The sequence below is a fragment of the Notamacropus eugenii genome, chromosome 3 (assembly GCF_028372415.1).
Source record: "Notamacropus eugenii isolate mMacEug1 chromosome 3, mMacEug1.pri_v2, whole genome shotgun sequence".
NCBI lineage: Eukaryota > Metazoa > Chordata > Mammalia > Diprotodontia > Macropodidae > Notamacropus > Notamacropus eugenii.
Genome location: NC_092874.1, coordinates 387,093,109 through 387,114,499, shown reverse-complemented (window position 1 = coordinate 387,114,499; position 21,391 = coordinate 387,093,109). Strand labels below are relative to the sequence as shown.

Genomic DNA, 21,391 nt, shown 5'->3' with positions numbered 1-21,391 from the left:
AGATGTAAATTTTCATTTGATCGCTGCTTTTGCTGTATCTGGTAGATGTTGTGATTTGTCGTCTCGCTACTGCCGTCCTCTTCAATGAAACAATACGCTGTTTCTATGATTTGATTTTTAGTACACTCGTTCTTTAAGATTAGGTTGTTTAATCTCCACTTAGTTTTTATTCTATGTTTCTGTGGCCCTTTATTAAGTATAATTTTTATTGCATTTTGTTCTGAAAAGGATGCATTCAATATTTCTGCTTTTCTGATTCTAACTACAACATTTTTATGCCCTAATATATGGTCAGTATTTGCAAAGGTACCATGAACCTCTGAGAAAAAAAAGGTATATTACTTTCTATTCCCATTCAATTCTCTCTGAATATCCATCATGTCTAACTTGTCTAAAATCTATTTACTTTTTTGACTTCTTATTTATTTTTTGGTTAGATTTATCTAGTTCTGAGAAGGTAAGATTAAAGTCTCCCACTATTATAGTACTATTGTCTGTTTTCTACCTGTAAATTGTTTAACTTTTCTTTGAAAAATTTAAATGCTATACTATTTGGTGTATATGGGATTAGTACTGACATTGCTTCATCCTCTATGGTTGCTTTTATTATAATCTAGTTTCTTTGCTTATCTCTTTATTAAATCTATTTTATAGTTTACTTTGAAATCATAACTGATATCCCTACTTTTTTATATCAGCTGAAGCATAATAAATTTTATTCCAGCCCCTTATTTTAATTTTTTTAACTCATTTTTATTTTTTCATTTTCATTTTATTAACTTATTTTTAACTCATTTTTAAATGTTTCTTGTAAACAATATATTGTTAGATTCTGATTTTTAACCCATTCTGCTATTTTCATTTTATAAGTGAATTCATCCCATTCACATTCAAAGTTATAATCATTATTTTAATATTTCCCTCCACTCTATTTTTCTTCACTATTGTCCTCAGCTTCTCTTTTTACCCTATTCATTTATATTCAATACCCTATTTTACCCTAAATCTAGTTTACCTCTAACTATAACCTCCCTAATCCACATATTTTTCCTCTCCCCTTACCCTCTTATTCCTTATTCTACCCAATCCCTACCCCCACCCTTCTAGATCTTAATTTACATACCCACTTAAAAGTCCCTCCCCTCAACCCTCTTATTTCTTTCTAAATTTAGAAGACTTTTTATGCCCTTCTATACTTGTATGTTGTCCCTTTAACAGATCTTATAAGAATACCCGCCTTCCACTCAGCGGCTTCCTCTGTGTCAGTTCTTCCTTTCATGCCTCTTCCCAATTCTGTTTTTTATAATCACCCCGACATACTCAACTCAGCCCCAGCCTTTCTTTCAAACTACCCAAGGAATAATGATAGTCTTAAGAATACTAATAACATTTTTACATATAAGAAGTAAACAGTATGACCTCATTAAGTCCTTTATAATTGGTCTTTGATTTTTACCTTATAATTCTCCTAGATTTTATATGTTGACTTTTCCACTGAGTTCTGATCTTTTTGTCACAGATACCTGGAAGTCTTTCAGTTCGTTAAATGTCCATTTTTCTTCTCATTCATGATTATACTCAGCTTTGCTAGGTAAGTTATTTTTGGTCATAATCCTAACTCTTTTGCTCTTTGTTGTAACAAGAATCTTTTTTTGATTTTAACTTTCAGGTTGTCCAACAATTTTTATATTGTTTCTCCTTGACCTGTTCTCCAGATCAGTTGTTTTTCTTGATGAGGTTTCATATTCTCTTCTCTTTTTTTCATTATTTTGATTTTATTATTTTTTGGTGTCTTATAATGCCATTAGGTTTCCCTTGCCCAATTCTATCTTGGAAGGAGTTATTTTCTTTCTTAAGGTTCCAGGATCTCTTTTTCCAATTCATTGACTCTCTTTTCACAATATTCTTGGATTGCTCTTATTTTTTCCCTAATTTTTCCTTTATTTCTCATATTTGATTTTGAAAATTCTCTTTAAATTCTTCCAAGAATTCTTTTGGGGCTTGTGATCATTTGATATTTCTCTTTGGGGAAGGAGTGGCTTTTTTTTTTTACTTCACTATCTTCCTCCATATATGAACCCAGATCTTCTCTATCCCCTTTGTAGCAGTCTTTGGTAGGCTCCTTTCTCCTTTGTTTACATATTTTTATTTGTATTTTATTTTATTTTTAGCAGCTTATAACTGTAGTCAGATTGTCTCAGATCCTTCTTACTGTTATTTTCTGAGCTCTGTGAAGTGGCCCAACCTCAGGGACTCCTCTTCAACCCTTCCCCACGGCTAGGACCCCCAGCCACACTGTCCCACAGAAGCAACTGCTCTTGTTTCATGAGGCCCCTTCCACAGTTATAAACATAAGCTCTCCCCTTCTGCACTGGAACCAAAACCAGGAATTCCACTCTCCTGTAAGTGCCCACAACCAGCAGGGTCTCCATCCCCTGCTACCACACTCACTGGTTGTCTAATAGTTCCTTCTTGCCTGCAGCTTGGGACCTTGTATAATCAGCACTGATGGACCTGGTGTCCTGAGACAGCAGAGCATCTTCAGTCTTCCCCTACTCAGCCACCCCACCACACACACACACACACACACACACACACACACACACACACACACACACACACACACACACACACACACACACTACTTTTGAGGTGCAAATTTCTAAGGCTGAGGCAGCTTCACAACTCTGTTGCTCTCAGGGCTTGCTTGCTGATTCAGAGGAGTCAGCCTGCAGATGTAGGCACTTCAAACAGGCCAAACCTCTGCCCTTGGAGGTTGAATCTTTCCTGAGGTTTGAGTCTCAATATCTTAAGAGAGCAACTGTTTTACTCCAAATTTTTATTTTATTTTTGCTTCTCTACATTCACTCTGAGGCTATGTTTTGTCTTGTTTGTGGAAGAAATTTGGAGAGCTTGGGATTTTATGACCTACTCCACCATCTTCCCAGAATCCTCCCAAGAGCATGACTTAAAGAGAGAATGGACAGCCTTGGATTCCAAAAGCACTGACATTTGGAGCCCAAATCAAAGCAAAATCTAAGAGATCTATGAAGCCTCCATAAAGGGGGGAAAAAGAACTTTCCAGGCCACCAATTGGGAGAATGTTTACACATGTGCCTTTCTGATGTGCCTTTCTGATGTACTTTAAGCACTTTCTTCAAGGCCCATGTGCATAGAAGGTGGTTAGACTGTACCCTAAATTTTAAGAGAGGTTTTCTGTGGCAACATCCTTCATTTATTATTAACCTATAAAGATCTCCTCTCTGGTTACTCTGTATATCTATGATGCGCTGACTTTTTAAAATAAAATTTAATTGGTATCCTTTCTTATCACATTGCCTAAATTTCCCTCTGTATCCTTCCCTTCCTACAGAGCCACTGAACATGTCATTTTTCTTAAGAAAAAAAAAAGAGGAAGAAGAGAAAAAATAATCAGGAAAAGTGATCAATACAATGAAAAAACTTGAAAATGTTCTAAACTTCTAGACCTCCCACCTCTGCAAAGGAGAGGAAAGGGATGCTTTCTTAGATCTCTTTTGGGGGCCAGATGCATTGACTTTTATAATGTATTTCACATTATCACTTAAGTACTCACAAACTACTTTGAACATTTAGAAATATCATAGTGCATCTAGATAATTTAGGAAGAAATAAAGACAATTCACTACTCACTTACAGAACCTAATGCATTTAAACCTCACTGACTATTTTTGAAAATGAAAAATAATGCCAAATCTTTGAAAGGCAGCACTGCATATTACAGAGAGGGCTAGCCTTGGAATCAGGAGGACATATGCCCAAATCCTTTCTCTAACATATAATACCTGTGTTAGCATCTCCAAGTTCGGGATGAGTTGCTGATATGCATTGGTAAATGGAGTTTCTACACTGGTAGTTCCTCACCAACCTTCCAATGAAATTACAGGTCTGATTCTATCCCCCTTCAAAGGGGAAGGAGGAAAGCATATTCAAATGCCCCTTATCAACCAGCTTTAAAATGATAAGCTAGCTAGTCTTTAACAATTTTTAACAATATATCTGTAGACTCAAGCTGCTTGAAAGGGATGCTAATTTTGAACTTCAACTAGTTACTTTTTTTATTATTAAAATGGAGTCCAATGATAGGAAAAGTTCATTCAAAGAATGTTTCTTCCTTTGTTTTTGTTTCAAAATGAATGAAGTCCTGGGAAAACCCTCCCATTTTGAAAGCACCATATATAGATAAGATATATGAGACTGTAGGGGTGAAAATTTTTCACTAGCATTCATCTGTGCTAAGGCAAGTCTAAGCATGGAACTGGATTATAAAGAACTCCAAATTTTCAAAATGGAAGACAATTTGAGAATCATTTGTGAGAATTATTTATTATACAGGTGGAAATATCTCTACCTTGAGTACAGGTTCCTAAGGCTTCTCCAGCACATGTGCCAGTGAAGGGGTGACTGGATAATTATCTTAGAAAGTATGACCATGTGTTATGAACTCATGACAGACCACTCTACTGATATATTGCAGGCCTGGGACACAAGTAGCTCAGCATCTTGTCTGGGCATACAAGGACTCCTGGAAAACATCTTCTAAGGCCTGTCCTCATTCCTCATGCTCCATACAGAAAAAGACGTACGTGACTCTGATGATGGCCAAGTGAACATACAGGTGCTGGGAGATCCTCTCTCTTTTCCCATAAGAACAACGTAGATAACAGCACTTTGTTATAGAATGACAGTAACAGAAAAGACATAGGTCATCTAACCTAAATCATAAGTACATGGGAATTTTCTCTTTAGCCTTAGCTAGCTCCAATCATGGTGAAGCTCACCAGTTTCTCTTTTATTCTGAGAATGCTTATTTGACCTTTTAAACATTTTTTCTTTTTAATTTAATAAATATGAATATTGTGATAAACAAAAAGAACAGGAAAAGAACTGTATAGGAAAACATGAATCTCTATTATAGCTTTTTTAACATGTATATTAAATTTCACATGACAATATGAACATAGTCCCACTTCTCTGCCTCCTTTGGAATTCCCTTTTACCCTCTTCTCTGTGTTTTTTAATGTTTCATCGATGTTCTCCTTTTTCTTCCTTCCTTCATCACCATCATTACAAACTTAATTTCCCTACATACTACTCCTCCACAAATAAAAATCCTCCCTTGTAAAAAAAATAACGAAAAAGTACAGTCTGCAAAACAAATTCATAAGGGGGAGGGGAGAATATTAACTCTTGCTGGAGGCATTCTACAAATGCCCTTCTCTACCCTGTCACTTATCCCTGGTTTCCTGCACATATGCATGCTTTTTTTTTTGCTTTCTTTTAATTTTTTCTTTTTCCTGTGCCACAGGACTTTCAGTAGTGTCCACATGCACAATTTAGTCCTGATCATAACAGTAAAGAAATATAAGGTTGCTGACCCTTGCACTAGGGCTGCCCATGGGAATGAGGTACATTCTCCTCAATTAACTGATGGGAGCTGATGCTCAGAGAGCCTCAAATACTACATGAGAGAAGCAGGAACAGAATTCAGGTTCTCTAGCTCCAAATCCAGATTTTCTCTATGTCTAACATAGTTCTATAAACAAGTACATGTTTAACAAATTAAATTTTTTTTTAAAGTTTGTACTTCTATTTAATAAAACTCCTTCAACTGAAGTACATCAACAAGTCATCTACAATTTCTATTCTTAGGGGGTTAGGAAAACAAGGTCAGTGTGTACAGAGGTAGGAGTCAAACCCAGGTCTTTCTGAATACTTCATCATGTTTTCTCTCTAATAATTACTATTGACATTAAAATAAAACTGTTTATAAAAGAAACTTGCTTTTTACGTAGCACTATAAAGTGCTTCCATAACCATAATTCCACTTACTCCCCAGAACAAGCCTCTAAAACAGGTACTAACATATTTATTTACAGATGATGATGATGATGATGAACATTTATATGGTACTTGCTTCACAAAACAGATAATATATCTTATTTTTTTGACCCTGATAACCTTTTTAAGGAAGAAAATCCAAATATTAGTATATCCATTTTACAGATAAAGAAATTGAAGTTTATACAAATGAAATGATGTATCAAAGGTCTCAACAGGTAGTCACTGGTAGCATAAGATCCTGAGCATGACTTTACCTCTAGTGAAGCCAACTTCACAATCCTATGCTATTTCGCTCATACTTGATCTCTGAAGCTATGCTGATTTATACTTTTTATATAAACACAGTTTAACATATGCAGTGGATACCGGACTACAACTCAACTTAACAAACATTCATTAAGACTGACCTACAATGGTACCAGAAATACAAAGACAAAAACAAAATGGTCTCTCCCTTCAAACAGCTCAACCTACTGATGACAGAAGTAAGGATTTTGATGTCCAACACAAACACAGAAAAGTATAATACATAGTAGGGTTTGATGGGGGCAAAGGAGGCACCCAGATAAAGTACTCCAGAATTATTTGGGAAGGAAAATTTACTTATCTAGGGATGTGTCTTCAATAAATTGTGCCTCTGACGGTGTGTGTGTACCCTAGCTCTCCGCATCAGAGTATTTAGCGTCCTGAGGCAACAATGTCTACATTTCATATGCTCTGAATGAAGCCCAGGTCATTGAATCACAGGACTGAGAAGTGGAAAGGAACCTAGTCTAACTCCTTCGTTACACAAAAGAGAACACTAAGGCCTAAAGTGGGGAGGTGCCTTGTTCATGACCACACAAATAATAAGCAGCAGAAGAGTATTTGAATTCAGATCCTCTGACTGAAAACTCAAGTTTTCTCACCACCATATTACACTAAATCCCCAAGTCCAGGACACTGCATACTGTGGGTGTTCAAAGGTTGATTATTGTCAAAGGACTCTGTCCTTGTCACTAGCAATATTAGTACACTTTTAGAATAACTCAAACTATGATTTTTCTGGTCACATCTTTAGCTGCAATTAAATACTGATTTGGAAACATGCCATAAACTATATTAAGTAGGGATCTCTTCAAATGAACTAAATATGGCAACATCTAGAGGTCAGACCCTATATTAAGGCTTTAATAGTTCATAATTGAACACAGGAACTCATTCTCCTCTCATGCAGGAATCCTAAATTCTTGAATTTGAAATTGAATATTGTTGCTTATATCAATTCACCTGGTTTATAAGGGAAGATTCAATATTTTACAGCATTGGGACTATTTAACCCATAACAAAGGAATTCCCAACACCAAAGAAATAACTTATCCTCTATAGAAGTTACAGGATGAATTCTAAAACAAGAAGAGAAGACTCTTTAGAGAGACTGGGCATCAAAAGACCTCAAGAACATGACCCATCTTCCATCTTGTATTCGTAGATGGGGAATATATTTAACAGGGCCTATACCCATGGAAGGTCTTAGAAAAGAAATAAATCAAATTGAATGCTATGTGGGTGTGGTCTTCCCTTTAGCACTCCCCTAAGGAAAGACTGAGAAGCTATCACACTATTATTTCAGTAGGGACTTGGCTATGGTTCCCCGAGATGAGTACTACACAGTTACCATTTGGAAATGGCATGTACTAGAGGCCAGCAAATCTACTCGCCAAGTCCCAAGCTTCTGATCACTGAAGCCCAATTAAAGAAGAGCTGGATGACAGGCCCTTGTGCTAAACATGGCACAGCTGATGCGTTCAGCAGCTCTCGGCTTCCTGCTTTATCAAAGTTGTCACTTTTCCCATCTCTAAGAATCGGTAATAAAAAAGAGATTTGATTTGCCTCTAATAGGTGTCAAGACAAAAATCAATGGCCTGTCTGAAATCTGGGTAGTTTCAAACCTGCAGGTTATTCACGCAAAAGGGAAAATGAAAAAGAAAGAAAAATGAAAACAATGCAAATAGCTAGTGAGTCTGAGTTCTCCATTTCAAACAGTGCCAACAGAAGGAGTGTTTGATTAAAAACAAACCAAAGACCACACAAAAAACATCACCTAATTAATTTCTACCCAGAGTTTTTCGTTGTAAAAGGAACTTCCAGGCATACAGTGTCACTAGCCATAGAGCATCTTCTTTAGCTATTAGCAGGAAGGAGATGAGAAAGAAAAATCCATTAAATGAAGGGAGAGAAAACTGTTACAAGCACAATGGAAGTTTGTTTTAGAGATGGAGAAACGTTTTCCTGCCTGGCTCTCACTCAGAGGAGGTACTAGCAAATTACCCCTCATACCTACTTTAAACCATTGGTGGCATGACACACCAAACTATAACAGGAGTTCAGAGGACAAGAGGTAGTTGAAGAAATGCCTGTGGGATGGTTCCGAGAATGGAAAACAAACCTAGATGCAGCATCAGGACCGTGGATGTTTAAATATGGGAAGAAACAGAAAGGAGCAATGAGTATGGAAGGGTGCTAACACATTAAGGTCAAACTTTGAGCCTGGTTAGGGCTGTGAGGCCTCTCACCTGAAGAGTCAACTTCTCAAGCTGCATCTCAAGGTTTCTCTTCTCCTCTTCTAACTGACTTCGCTCCATCACCAGCTCCTCAACCTTTAATCTGTGGGTGAAGGGAGATCAGACATAAGATTAGACAAGAAAAGTGCTAGTAAAGTTCAAATGAATGAATACATCAAAAAGTATTTATGAAACACTTTCTATGTGCCAAATACTATGCAAAACACCAGGAATTGGAACAGAAAAAGTAAAACGACTGGACACACACACTGGCACACACACTCTCTTTCTCTCTCTCTAAATCCCAATCAGGGTGCAATATGCTCAACCTTTCCAAAGGAGGCCAAAAGGGCTGACGCTGTGATTTAAAGACAAAGAATAATGAATAATGAAGTGAATAATTAACAACTGTAATTCTGTAAGATTTATAACATTTTATGTCTAAAAGATCAGGAGTAAGGGATGGCATCAGAAAGAGGGTTGGTGGTGTCTAAGTTGACTACAATCATAAAATGAATTGTTACTGAGAAGAATCTTAGAAACACTGTGTCAAGATTATAGGAAATAATACTCCCATGAAATTGCATCTTTTGAAATTATATGCTAGAAGAAGAAAATGTTTGGTGTACCCAGGAGAAACAGGATAGCAAAGGGCTAGAAAACCATCTCTTCAAAGATCTGCTTATACTTAAAATGTACAGATTAAGGAGAGAGATGAAAACAGTTTTCAGTGGCATGCAAGCTTATCACGGAGAAGAGCAGGTAGATTTGTTTGGCAGCCCTCTAAATGTCAGAGCAGGCTGAAGTACAGCTTTTGTTTTCCCATCACATTTATTTCCAAATACACTACTTCTGAACATAAACCCAGCGACCCATCCCTTGTAACAAAGATTAAGAAACGATTAAAAACGCAGCTCAATAAAACTAGACAACATATCAACTGTGTCCAACATTACATACAATACTGTGCACTAATTAACTCCTCACTTTTGTAGTGGAGGGAGAGAATTTCATTTTCTCAAGTCTTCTTAGGGGCCTGGTTATTTAAAATCATTAAAAAATTCAATTACGTATGCTTTTCATTCATACTGTTGTAGGTACTGTGGTACACTATGGTGCTGGATATGCTTTAGTTCATTTCACCTCCATTCATACAAGCCTTCTCTATAGTCCTCCAAATTCTTATATATTTGATACTGATTAGGATCCAGTAATATTCCATACAATTTATTTAGCTATCCCTCAAACAATTAAGATTCTACTTTTCCCCCTAATTCTTTGATACTACAGAAAAAAAATGCTGCAGTGAATATTTTGGTGAGTATGGAACCTATCATTCTGTCTTTGACTTCTTTGGGTTCTGTCTAGTAGCAGAATCTCTCAGAGAGTATCAGGTCACTTTATTATTCGCATAATTCTAATCTATTTTCCAGACAGGTTGGTTCAATTTACAAATCTCACATCATGTATTAATGTGCCTCCCTTTCCACAAACCCATCCACACTGAGGATTCTAGGCTTTTGTCATCTTTTCCAATTTGCTGCATATGAGGTGAAACCTTAGAGTTGTTTCAATTTGCATTTCTCTTATTAGTGTTAACATTTTTTGATATTGTGGTTAAAATTAATAATAATTGTAATAAATAACATTAATTTTGTGTTATATATAAATATCCATTCTAATAATTACAATAAATGATAATGAAATAATCATAATTATTATTGTTATTCCTGGAGTCAGGAAGACCAAAGATCAAATCCAACCTCAGACACATAACGACTAGACGTATGACCCCCTGGAAAGTCACTTCAACTCTGCCTCAGTTTCCTCACGTGAAAAACAGAGATAAATAATAACATCTACGTCCCAGGGTTCTTATAAATATAAAATGAGATCATGTTTGTAAAGCACTTTACAAACTTTGAAGCATAACGTAAGTATCATTATTGTTAGTCACATCTATGTCTAGGTTGAGAAATCTCTAGGAATGGCTCCAAAAAGTTAACTGATCTCATTCTCATCTATTTTTTAAAAATTAATATGACTTTTTATGTTTAGGTTACATATCTAATTAAAGCTTATTTTGGTATTCAGTGTAAAGTAGTATCCTAAATCTAGTTCTCCCAAAGTGATTTCCAGGGATTTTTATGTGTGTATGTGTATGTGTGTGTTAAAAAAGTTATTAACTTCATTAATATGTAATTCATTTGTTTGTAACTTTCTCTGCCTAAATACATGATCATTTGTTGTGAAGGTATTCATGAACAGCTGAGAAAATGTATGTTCCTTTTCATTCCCATTCAATATTTTTCAGAAGTCTATCACAGCTGACCTTTTAAAAATTCTATTCCTTTTCTTAACTTCTTTATTTTATGGTTAGATTAATCCAGGTCTCATGGGTAAATTGAGATCCACTATTAGTATAGTTTTTATTTCCTCTCATAACTCATTTGACGTTTCCTTCAAGATTTTGGATGCTAAACCATTTGTTGTATGTATGCTCAATATTGATATTAATTCATTGGCAACTTTTAGCAAAATGTAGTTTCGCTGATTACCTCTTTTAATTTGGTCTATTTTTGCTTTTACTTTTTCTGAAATCATGACTGCTACCCCTACCATTTTTTTCTTCAGCTGAAGCATAATGGATTCTGCTCCTGCTCCTTATATTAACAATGAATATCTTTGTTTCAAGTGTTTCTTGTAAACAACATATTGCTGGATTCTAGTTTCTAATCCATTATGTTAACATCTTCTGTTTTATGGGTGAATTTGTTTCATTCACATTCACAGTTACGATTGCTAACTGTATTCCCTTCCATCTTAATTTCTTACGTTTATCCTTTGCTTTACACTGTCCCTTTCTCAAAGTGTTTTGCTTCTAACCACCAACATCCTTTAGTAAGAAGATTTTTGTATCCAACTGTGTTTGTATGTATATTTTACCACGAGGTTCAAGCCCTGTTCTCCCTGTTCTCCCCTCTATTGTATAAACTCTTCCTTGCATGCCTCATTTATGTGAGTTTTCACTCTTCTTCCTCTCTCATCCCCCTTTCCCCAGTATATCCTTTTATCTTACCCTTTTATTCCATACTAATATAGTAGACTTACACTCATGCTCTCTAAAAGAACTCAGAAATTTCTAAGTGTCCTAGTGATGATAAAGTTCTTAGAAATTACATGAATCATCTTCCCATGCAAAATACAAACGGTTTAACCTTGTTAAGTTCCTTACTGTTTCTTTTTCATATTTTCCTTTTTTTTTTTTGCTTCTCTTGAGCTTTGTGTTTGATTCAGTCTGTCTTATCATCAGAAACGCTTAAAGGCATGTATTTAATTAAATATCTGTTTTTTCCACTGATGAATTATACTCGGTTTTGCTGGATAGGATATTCTTGGTTATAATGTTAGCTCCTTTGCCCTCCTGAATACACTATTCTAAGCCCTCTACCTCTTTAAAGTGGTAGCTCCTAAATCTTGCGTGATTCTGACTGTGGTTCCATGGTATTTGAATTCTGTCTTTCTGACTGCTAGCAGTATGTTTTCCTTACCAGGGAACTCTGGATTTTAGCAATAATATTCTTATGAGTTTTCATTTTGAGGTTTCTTTCAGGAAGTGACTAGTGGATTCTTTCAATTTCCACATGCTCTATGGGTCTAAGATGTCAAGACAGTTTTCGTTTATAATTTCTTGAAATATGATGTCTAGGCCTTTTTTTAAAATTATGGATTTTGGGTAATCCATTAACTTTTATATTATCTCTCCTAATTTCACCTTGTGTCAGTTCAAACAAGGCTTCCCAATTTTCTTGAAATTCCTCATATTCATTATTTCTTTATCCCAAAGGAAAAATATTTTTTAAAGTTTTTCTTCCTTCTTTCTGACCAATTTTCACTTCACTTGGATGTGGGTGTGTACACGTATAGACGAGTGTACATGTATGTATAAAAGTCTAATGTCTATAGCTTGGTTTCAAATGATTAAATATAATAAATTTTTTTAAAGTTATTTTGACTGTAAATAAATCTTGAGATTCTTGAACACTGGAGGCGTCACAAATTAAAATTATCTTAAAAGTTATTTCATATATTATGCAAACTCTTTAATGGGGAGGGAACAGGGAGCTAGGGAGAAAAAAGGAAATCTAACTGAAATAAATACCTTTTAGATACATTTGTCATCAATCAAGTTACATTATAAGTATTTTGAAAGAAAATGGATAAATTGGGGAAGGGGAGGGATGAATTTTTTAAAAGCTCTGTTCAACTGCCTAAGATTCAAAGTGATTTCAAGAAGAATAGTCACAGGAAGTCTTGTGTGTGTGTGTGTGTGTGTGTGTGTGTGTGTGTGTGTGTGTATGTTTGTCCTTCATTGCCGAAGAAGACCACGCCATCAGAGAAATAATGACATGACTTGCACTTGACTTTGTTTTGAGGGAGGGAGGGCTGTGCAGGTCACCAGTCTCACTTCTCCTCCAGAGCCATCTGAATCCAGTGACCAGATATTCATCAGGATGACTAGAGATGACCCAGGATGAGGCACCTGGGGTTAAGTGACTTGCCCAAGGTCACACAGCTAGTGAGTGTCAAGTATCTGAGGTGAGATTTGAACTCAGGTCCTCCTGACTCCTGCACTGGTGCTCTATCCACTGCACCACCTAGCTGCCCACAGGAAGTCTTAAGCTACACAAGAAAAAGGTTAACATAAACATGAACATAAAGACCTAAAATGGGCAAAAAGAATGGATTCCTCAATGTCTACCATTTAAGTGACCCTCATCAACAGAGCTGAGAGGAATCATTTTGGGGCAGGGGAGGAAACTGGGAAAGAAAGGGTTAGGAATGGGGTATAACATGAGAGCTGGTCTGGATATTATCAAAAAGGTTCTATGATTTTTCCCCACTCTGTTGCCAACAATGCTCATGAAAGGCAGAACTGTGATGGGGCATTTTATTAATTACCACTTCAGGTTTACCTGACATCACAAGAATACAGCCACCTCTGCCTATTGCTTGGCCTGGCTTCCTCTTGGTAGTCCACTATCCTTAACTGGGAATTGGATAACAGGCCAACACCAATCATAACCAGCTATAGCACATTCCAATTACTTGTGAGTTCATCATGCGAAGACATGATTGGGTGGACATTTCTGTCTTGACTGTTGAAGTTAATAGTGCTTTCAACCTCATAAAGTTCAGATAGGGCACATTCTAACTTAGGCTAGTTGATAAGAATAAACCTTGGCCTATCTTTTTATTCAGCCCCATGGAAAGATTTGAAAAGATTAGCAATGTGTTTGTGAAAAGAGATGTCAACAGCTTGGCTGCAAACTCTTCCATCAAATTTGAAATGCCTAGTACTCACTTGGCAATTCCCTTGAGCCAACATCCCTTGGGTTTATATCCTGAACAAGAAAGCAAAACCTTGACAGCTTCAGCTCCCCATGAGCCAAAACGTTTGATGCTTGGATCGCTTATGGCAGCTTCACATCGCTCTGTACCAGTAACTGAGGCCTTTGGCCCAACACACAAGGGGATGAAAACAGCATACTGGTCTTGGCATTTTTAAGGTTTACAGATTTTAAAAAACAAAACAAAAACAACTTGATATCTTTGCTTTGCCAAGCCTGATGTTTCATCTCTACTATGACAGGAAAAAGACAGGAATGTGTTCCCTGAATAGAGTTGGTTTGTTTTAGTCTCTGATGCATGATGCTTACAGATGCCTAGAAAAACTTTTAGGGCATCTTCTCTCAAAGAAAAACTTTACTGCTTATTTATTTTGGTTGAGAGACTTGGTTTATGTCATTTTGTTTAAAAAACAAAATAAAATAAAACCAAGAAGGTATCATTGGAAAGAACATGACCTGAATGAGTAAATGATAATTAGACAAGTTATAACCTCTTTGTAAGCCAGTTTCCTAATCAGCAAGGAAGATGCGCAGCGAGAGATCATTAAAGCTCCCATTACATTTGATAACTTAAAAAGGAAAGAAAAATTCCTCCCTTTCGGAATGCACACTGATAGAAGCAATAAGATTTATTTATCTCACTGGAAGAGTCATTGGACAACAGCTTAGGGATCTTTATCTTCTCTGGGGACAAGAAAAGACAAACAGGCAGGATGGATTTATGTAAGATACTGGCAAAAGGCCCATGAGATTTAAGTTCCAAAAGAAATTAATAAGAGAAAGTACTGGATTTCAATATACATACTACTTATAAGGTGAGAAGGGGGGAAGAAGGGTGAAACAGGGAAATGAGAGTAAAAGAGAAGAGAGAAGAGGAAGAAAAAGAAGAGGAAGGTAGATAGAATTATCACTCTAGAATGACTGAAGTATATGTAGTCTTGACTAGGTCATGGGAAAATAACCTAGATCATCTCTCAAGGCCTTTTTAAACTCACTGTTGTTTGAACCTTATGAATTCTATTCTAGCAACAGGTAGGCCATATGTGATTTATCATTCAATCAATTTTTATTCAGTACCTATTACATGCAATGTACTTAGCAGGAACCTGCTCCCCATCCCCATTCACCCCTGCCAATGTGCTTTTGTTCCCACTGGCCACATCCTCATCCAAATGACAGCCAAGGCTATGACAGAGAGGTGATGTGACTATTCTCGCACCAAGCTGCTGATTCGATGTTTTCTCGCCATCCTTCCGCTGCAGCCATGTGGTATAGCATAAGCCCTGGCATGACCTTTGTCATCCAAAGGTCTACTTTCTGATCCGGGCTCTAACACATACAAGGCATGTCATCTTGAGTCTCTGAACTTCAGTTTTTTCATCTATAAAATGGGGACATCCATACTTTCACTTCCTATCTAATCTGGTATTTGTGAGGCACAAATGAGAGGTAAACAATAACACGGTATAAATGCCAGCTGCCATCATCACTATTATTATTGCTGCTACAATTCTGTCTAGACTGGAATCACTCCTTTCACTCTGATGATACCAATGTTCCCACTCACCTGCCCAGCCCCCACTGCCAGACACACAAACTAGTTCAAAAAGGGCTGAGAAATAACAACAGGGAGCAAAGAGAAAAGCAAGTCTTGTGACAGCAGACAGAATTATCACCAAGGCCTGCTTTTCTTGGTCAACAAAGTGCTGTCCATGAAGAAATAAGCTTCTGGCCCATTAGAGGGAGGTAGACCTCTCCTATTCCTCATCTTCAGCTGGGCACTCCTTTCTGATCTTTGCTAAATGCAATGGGGTTTATGACATGATGTTGGAGAACCAGGATTGGGTTAATGCGGGTTACAATGAAAGAGACTGCATCCTTATGTGAATAAGCCAAAGTACTACTACTGTAAAGATAAGGTAAGATGGTTTTGAAGCAGGATAAATCCACTTTTTAGACAAAGGACTGAAAACTCAAAAATCTTGATAATATCCCTGAGAACACTGTAGAGCGTTTTCTAGCTAGCCAGAAGTTAAAACGACCCACAGAAAGGGAAGTCCCAGGTAGCAGGTTTAATATACAAAGGTCTTCTACTCCCTTTCATATTTCTCAAATATGGCTCCTTCTTTTATTCCCTCACCTGAGCCACATCAATTTAGGCTTCCTGGTTGGAAACCTGTCTTCTCTACTTGGGCTGGTTATCACACGTTGGCAGAGGTACAGATGTTTCAAACAGGTGTGGCATCTGCAAGGCATGCTGGGCCTCTAAAGCATCTTCATCTCCCCTGGCAAGCACAAAACCCTGTTGTTCCCATCGCCCTTCACTGGAAGAAAGATGGCACTGTGTGGGAACTCTTCAATGGGAATGGAAAAAAGACTCTGCAGAAGGATCCAGATGGCAGTATATCTATGTTCTGAGCTGAGCAGGGAGATTTCCAACAAGTGTGACTAATAGGCACTGGCAAGGACATGAATTTCTTTTGAATTACTGTAACTCTAGCCATTCGCTAAATCCACAGACAACATTTAGGATTTACTAGAGTTGCTACTTGACAGGAGAAATGAAAAAGTTCAGATTTGTTCCAGTTGAGAAGGTCCTTCAGTTGTTGCCACTTAAGTCTTTAGTAAAGTTTTTTGCCTTTGAAAATTTACTTATTTATTTGTTAAAAAGGAACACTTTGACATTATCATTATGGTTAAAAAAAAAGTCTGATTAACTCCTGTAAGTAGCACCAACCAAAGCACTGTGGATGAATACAGCAAATGAGATTAATCAGATAAAGGGGATACAGGAGAATAATAGGGTGAATATGGGTGGGTGGGTCTCTCTTTTCTACTGTCTCTGTCTCTCTACCTTTGTCTTACTCTCAGAATATGAATCCTGATTGGGGGAAATTAAAATGGATGGCCTTGATTTTTGTAGTGGCAAGCATTTGCTTGTCTACTGGCATGTTTTCAGAAATGAACTTGAAACAAACAGGAACATAAAGTAAAAAGGTAAAAAAAAAAAAAAAAGCCCAAAAAACCTAGTGTCTAAAAGAGGCTGCCTAAAACATCTTGATTCTTAATAGCAGATCTATAGTCAACTAGAGGATGAGGGACAGAGGAGATTTTGTACCACCTAACACATCTAGGGCAGTCTCATGCTTCTGAGAGCTAACTGGAAGGGTTTGACTAAAATATATCCCTCATAGCTTCTGATAGAAACTGTGATATGAGAAGTCATAGTGAATAGAATTGGAATGCTCTAGAACTGGGGGACTGACCACTTAAAATGCATACTATAAAGAAAATCAAAGGAAATTTTTCATGCAAATTTCCTAACCTGACAAGACAAAATAGTGATGGGAAAAGGATGATGCTTTTTTTTCCCCAGGGATTGATTAGAAGCTAGTGAACCATTAACAACTGACTTCTGCAAGAGAAGCCAATTAATAAAACATTTTTAAACATTCACATTCAAGGATGTGGATGGAATTCTGAAGAATTCTCTCATCCTCTCATTTTCTAAGACAAGAAAATGTTTTCAACAGCAGGTTAAGCAAAGAACTGGCAGGTTAGTCACATAACCCTGTTTCTAACTTACCATGTAAAACAGCCTATTAACCACATAAGGCCATTATGTCATTGTTGTTTTCTTTGAAGAATTCTAGACAGAATTCTTTCTCTTAGTTATTTGGGAATTTAAATGTACCTTTTCATATTAATAGTATCTGATCTGGTCTAACAAATCATCTTAGCCCTCAACTTCAAGATGATGCCCAAAGTGGTGGTCCCCATAAGTTATTATAGTCAGGTCAGAGAAGTGATACAAGATACTCTCGAGGTCTCTCTGAAGAAATCTGAAATTGACTGTAAGACTTGGGAGACAATGGCACAGGACCACCCAGCATGGCAGGTCTCACATCAAAGAAGGCACTGTGCTCTACAAACAAAACAAAATTGCACTAGCTCAAAAGAAATGAGAAGTGCAAATTCAGAGATCTCCACTCCAAATATTCATGTTGACTATTTGTGCCCAACCTGTGGCAGAGCCTTCAGAGCTTGTATTCACTGATCAGCCATAGTCAAACACACTGTATCTTGTCCCTAACATGATGATGCCATTTGGGTCCTCTTTGAACATAAAGGACAACAACCAAACAACCAGCGACCAACTATAGTCAGCCAGTCAATAAGAATTTACTAAGCACCTACCACGTGCAAAGCACTGTGCTATTTGTGGGGGATGCAAAGACAAAAGATCATCCCTGATCTTGAGGAGTTCACAAGCCAATGCAGGGGGACAGCATGCAAATAATATGTACAAACAAGCTCTTTACGGGATACACTGGAAATAATCCACAAAGGGAAGGCACAAACATTAAAGAAGATCAAGGTGGAACTTTGGCTGGGACCTAAAAGAAGTCAGGAGGCAGAAATCAGTATTCTAAGGAGGCAGAAAGAGTATTCTAAGAATGGGGAAAAGCTAGTGAAAATTCCCAGAGTCTGGAGATAAAGTGCGTTGTTCAAGGAATGGCAAGGAGGCCAGTGTCACTGTGTTAAAGAGTATATCAACGTGGCAAAAGCAGGAAGGGTAACACATAAAAAGAATGGAAAAGGAGGAGGCCAACCTGTGAACTGCTCTGAATGTTAGATTAGATCCTGGAGTTAACAGGGAGCCAGTGGAGGTGCACTGTTAGACATGTGCTTTAGGAAGATCACCCTGACAGCTGAGCAGAGGATGGAGGCAGGGAGGTCAAGCAGCAGACCACTACAGTCGGCTAGGTGTTTAGTCTGAGGTGATGTGAAGGCCTGAACCAAGATGGTGGCAGTGTCAGAGCAGAGAAGAGGGAATATTTGAGAGATGCTACAAAGGTAAAATAGATAGTCCTTGGCAAGAGATTAGATATGAAGGAGTGAGAAGAGAGTGGTAAGGAAGAGTGAGTAATCAAGGTTCAATTCAATTCAATTCAGAAAACACTTATTAAAGCCTACCAGGTGGGAGGTGAGTTTGGTTGCCTGGGAGGATGGTGTAACCTTCAATAGTAATAGCAAAGTTCATGAAAGGGAAGTGTTTGAGGGTGGAAAGATAATGAGCTCTGCTTTGTACATGTTGAGTTTATCATGTCTATGGGACATGCACTTTGAGATGTTTACTAGGTAAAGATGCAAGAATGGAAGTTAGTAGAAAGGTTATGATCCTAAGTGGATAAACTGGATTTGAGAATCATCAGCATAGAGATTATAATTGAACCTGAAGAAATCACCAAGTGAAACAGTATATACAAAGAAGAAAATAGGGTTCAGGACAAACTCCTGAGGGATGCTCACAGGCAGATGATGTGACCTGGGTAAAGATCAAGCAAAGGAGACTGAGAAGGATATTTATAATAGGTAGGGGAGAAACAGGAGAAAGTTGTTGTTATTAAGTCATTTCAGTCATATATATAAGTCATGGTGATCCCATTTGGGTTTTTTTGGAAAAGATACTAGAGTAGCTTGCCATTTCTTTCTCTAGCCCATTTTACAGATGAGGAAACTAAGGCAAAGAGGGGTTAAGTGACTTGCCCAGGGTCACATAGCTAGTAAGTATTTGAGGCCAAATCTGAACACAGGTCTTCTTGATTCCAGGCCCAGCATTCTAACCGCTGTGCCTCACTAAAACCTAGAAAGAAGATAGCATCAAAGGTTACAGAAAAGTCGAGAAGACTGAGGATTGAAAAAAGACCATTAGATTTGACAAGAGGTCACTGAGAACACTGAAGGAGTAGTTTTAGTCAAATGATGAAGGGAGACTATAGATAGTTAAAAGGAATCTACAGTAGAGGACTTTATCAAGAACTTTGATATTCCTTTGGTACATAAAACGGGGAAGAAATATAGGACAATAGCTAATGGGGGATGGATGGATCAAGTGAGGCTTTTATTTTTTCAGGATGAGGGAAAAATGGGCATGTTTGTAAGCAGCAGGGAAGCACTGAGCAGACAAGGAGAGATTGAAGATAAATGAGAGGGTGAAGATGACAGAGGGGGAAATTTGCTGGGGAAGACAGGATGGAATGGGATACTTGTGCACATGCCTTGGTAAGGAAAAGAGTCACTGCTTTATATGAGGTAGGCCTGAATGAGAAAGTGGCAGAAGGCACTGAGGTGATGTGAGATGAGAAGAAGTGAGGTGGAAGAGGAAGCTCTCAGAGAACAGTCCCCATTTTTTTCAGTAAATAGGAGGCACAGTTCTCCACTAAGGGGAAGGGGATGATAGGGGCAGCCATGGGAGGCTTGAGGAGAGGTGAACGGAGCTGCTGTGGTAAGTGAGGAGGTGAATTGCCTTCCCATAGTGAGGGCCCAGTTGAGATTATGGAACATAAATTTGCAGTGGATCTCATCAGCCAGATCTTGTGATTTTCCCCAGCTTTGTTCAGCTACAGAGAAAGGAGGAAATAATAAGGGACCCAAGAGAACAATGCCGAATTCTGAAGGCAAGATTCCATCTGGACTTTAGCAGAATCAACTAAGCTCCAACAAAACAGATTGAATAATTTCTATTTTCTGCCTAACCACAACTCAAGTTAAACACATTCAGCATTTTCCTTGTGCCCCCTTCTCTGACCAGCTGCCAAAGCGGAAATGCTGATATTGCCTGGAGATGACACACCAGTGATTTCTCAGCAAAGCAAGTTAAACAAATGTTGACCTGAATTCCTATTAATTAAACACTAAGACTTCTTCCACAGCTGTGGCTTTGAGCCCTCTGAAAACGAAAAAGTTCTAACAAAGCTTTGAAATATACATATGCATATATGTATATTTGTGAATCTACATACATATGAATGTACAACCTATGCATATCTGTATATATTTAAACATAAATAAATTTGCTAACCTATATATCTACCTGTTAAGAGCTATTTACTCTTTTGTGCTCACACTTGTTGAAGAACAAATGAAACTAAATTGTCTATGACAGTTTGATGTCAATCAGGTGTTAATCATTGAAGAGATAAGCGATGTGTTTCTATACAGCCCAAAGATTTGACTAAGGGAAACTTCTGTGACAGACTTTTAAGAAGTCATGTAAACTCCCACATGGAAAGAAGAGGAGGAAAACAAAGTTGGAATCTTGTTGAAACAAACCCACAAAACACAGACCATTTAAATAGAAAAAGCTCTATTTTAAGCACCATTCACAGCACAAGCACAATCACTGTTACTGAAAGGCCTGTATAAGAACAAGAGTTTGCACCATGCTGTAGGGTCAAGCTATTGCATTTTATCACCGTGTTCTAAATTTACCAGCATTTCTTCTTCAATCCTTTCTCTGTTCATATAGGAAACAAAAAGAGAATATTTAGTATTTAGAGAAGTCGATTCAAAGGCTTCTATTTCCACTGGAGTAAAAAAATATAATAATATCAACAATAATAGCTAGAAGTTTTGGTAACACTTTAAGGTTTGTGAAGGCCATGGAAGCTGGCCAGTGCCGAGGAACTATAACGTTAGACCTGCAGTCAGGAAGATCTGAGTCCTTATAACTGTGTGACTTTTGGGCCAGTCTCTTAGTCTCAGTTTCAT

General features: G+C 37.5%; 1 protein-coding gene across 2 annotated transcripts in view; it reads right to left on the bottom strand.

Moving 5' to 3' along the window:
- Window positions 1-21,391, bottom strand: part of MAD1L1 (mitotic arrest deficient 1 like 1) — an 852,423-nt gene that overhangs the window by 346,119 nt on the left and 484,913 nt on the right. For both annotated transcript variants that reach the window (XM_072597719.1, XM_072597720.1), the window contains exon 15: window positions 8,439-8,529. In XM_072597719.1, the coding sequence (XP_072453820.1) occupies window positions 8,439-8,529 (91 nt within the window). The remainder of the gene's footprint in view (window positions 1-8,438; window positions 8,530-21,391) is intronic.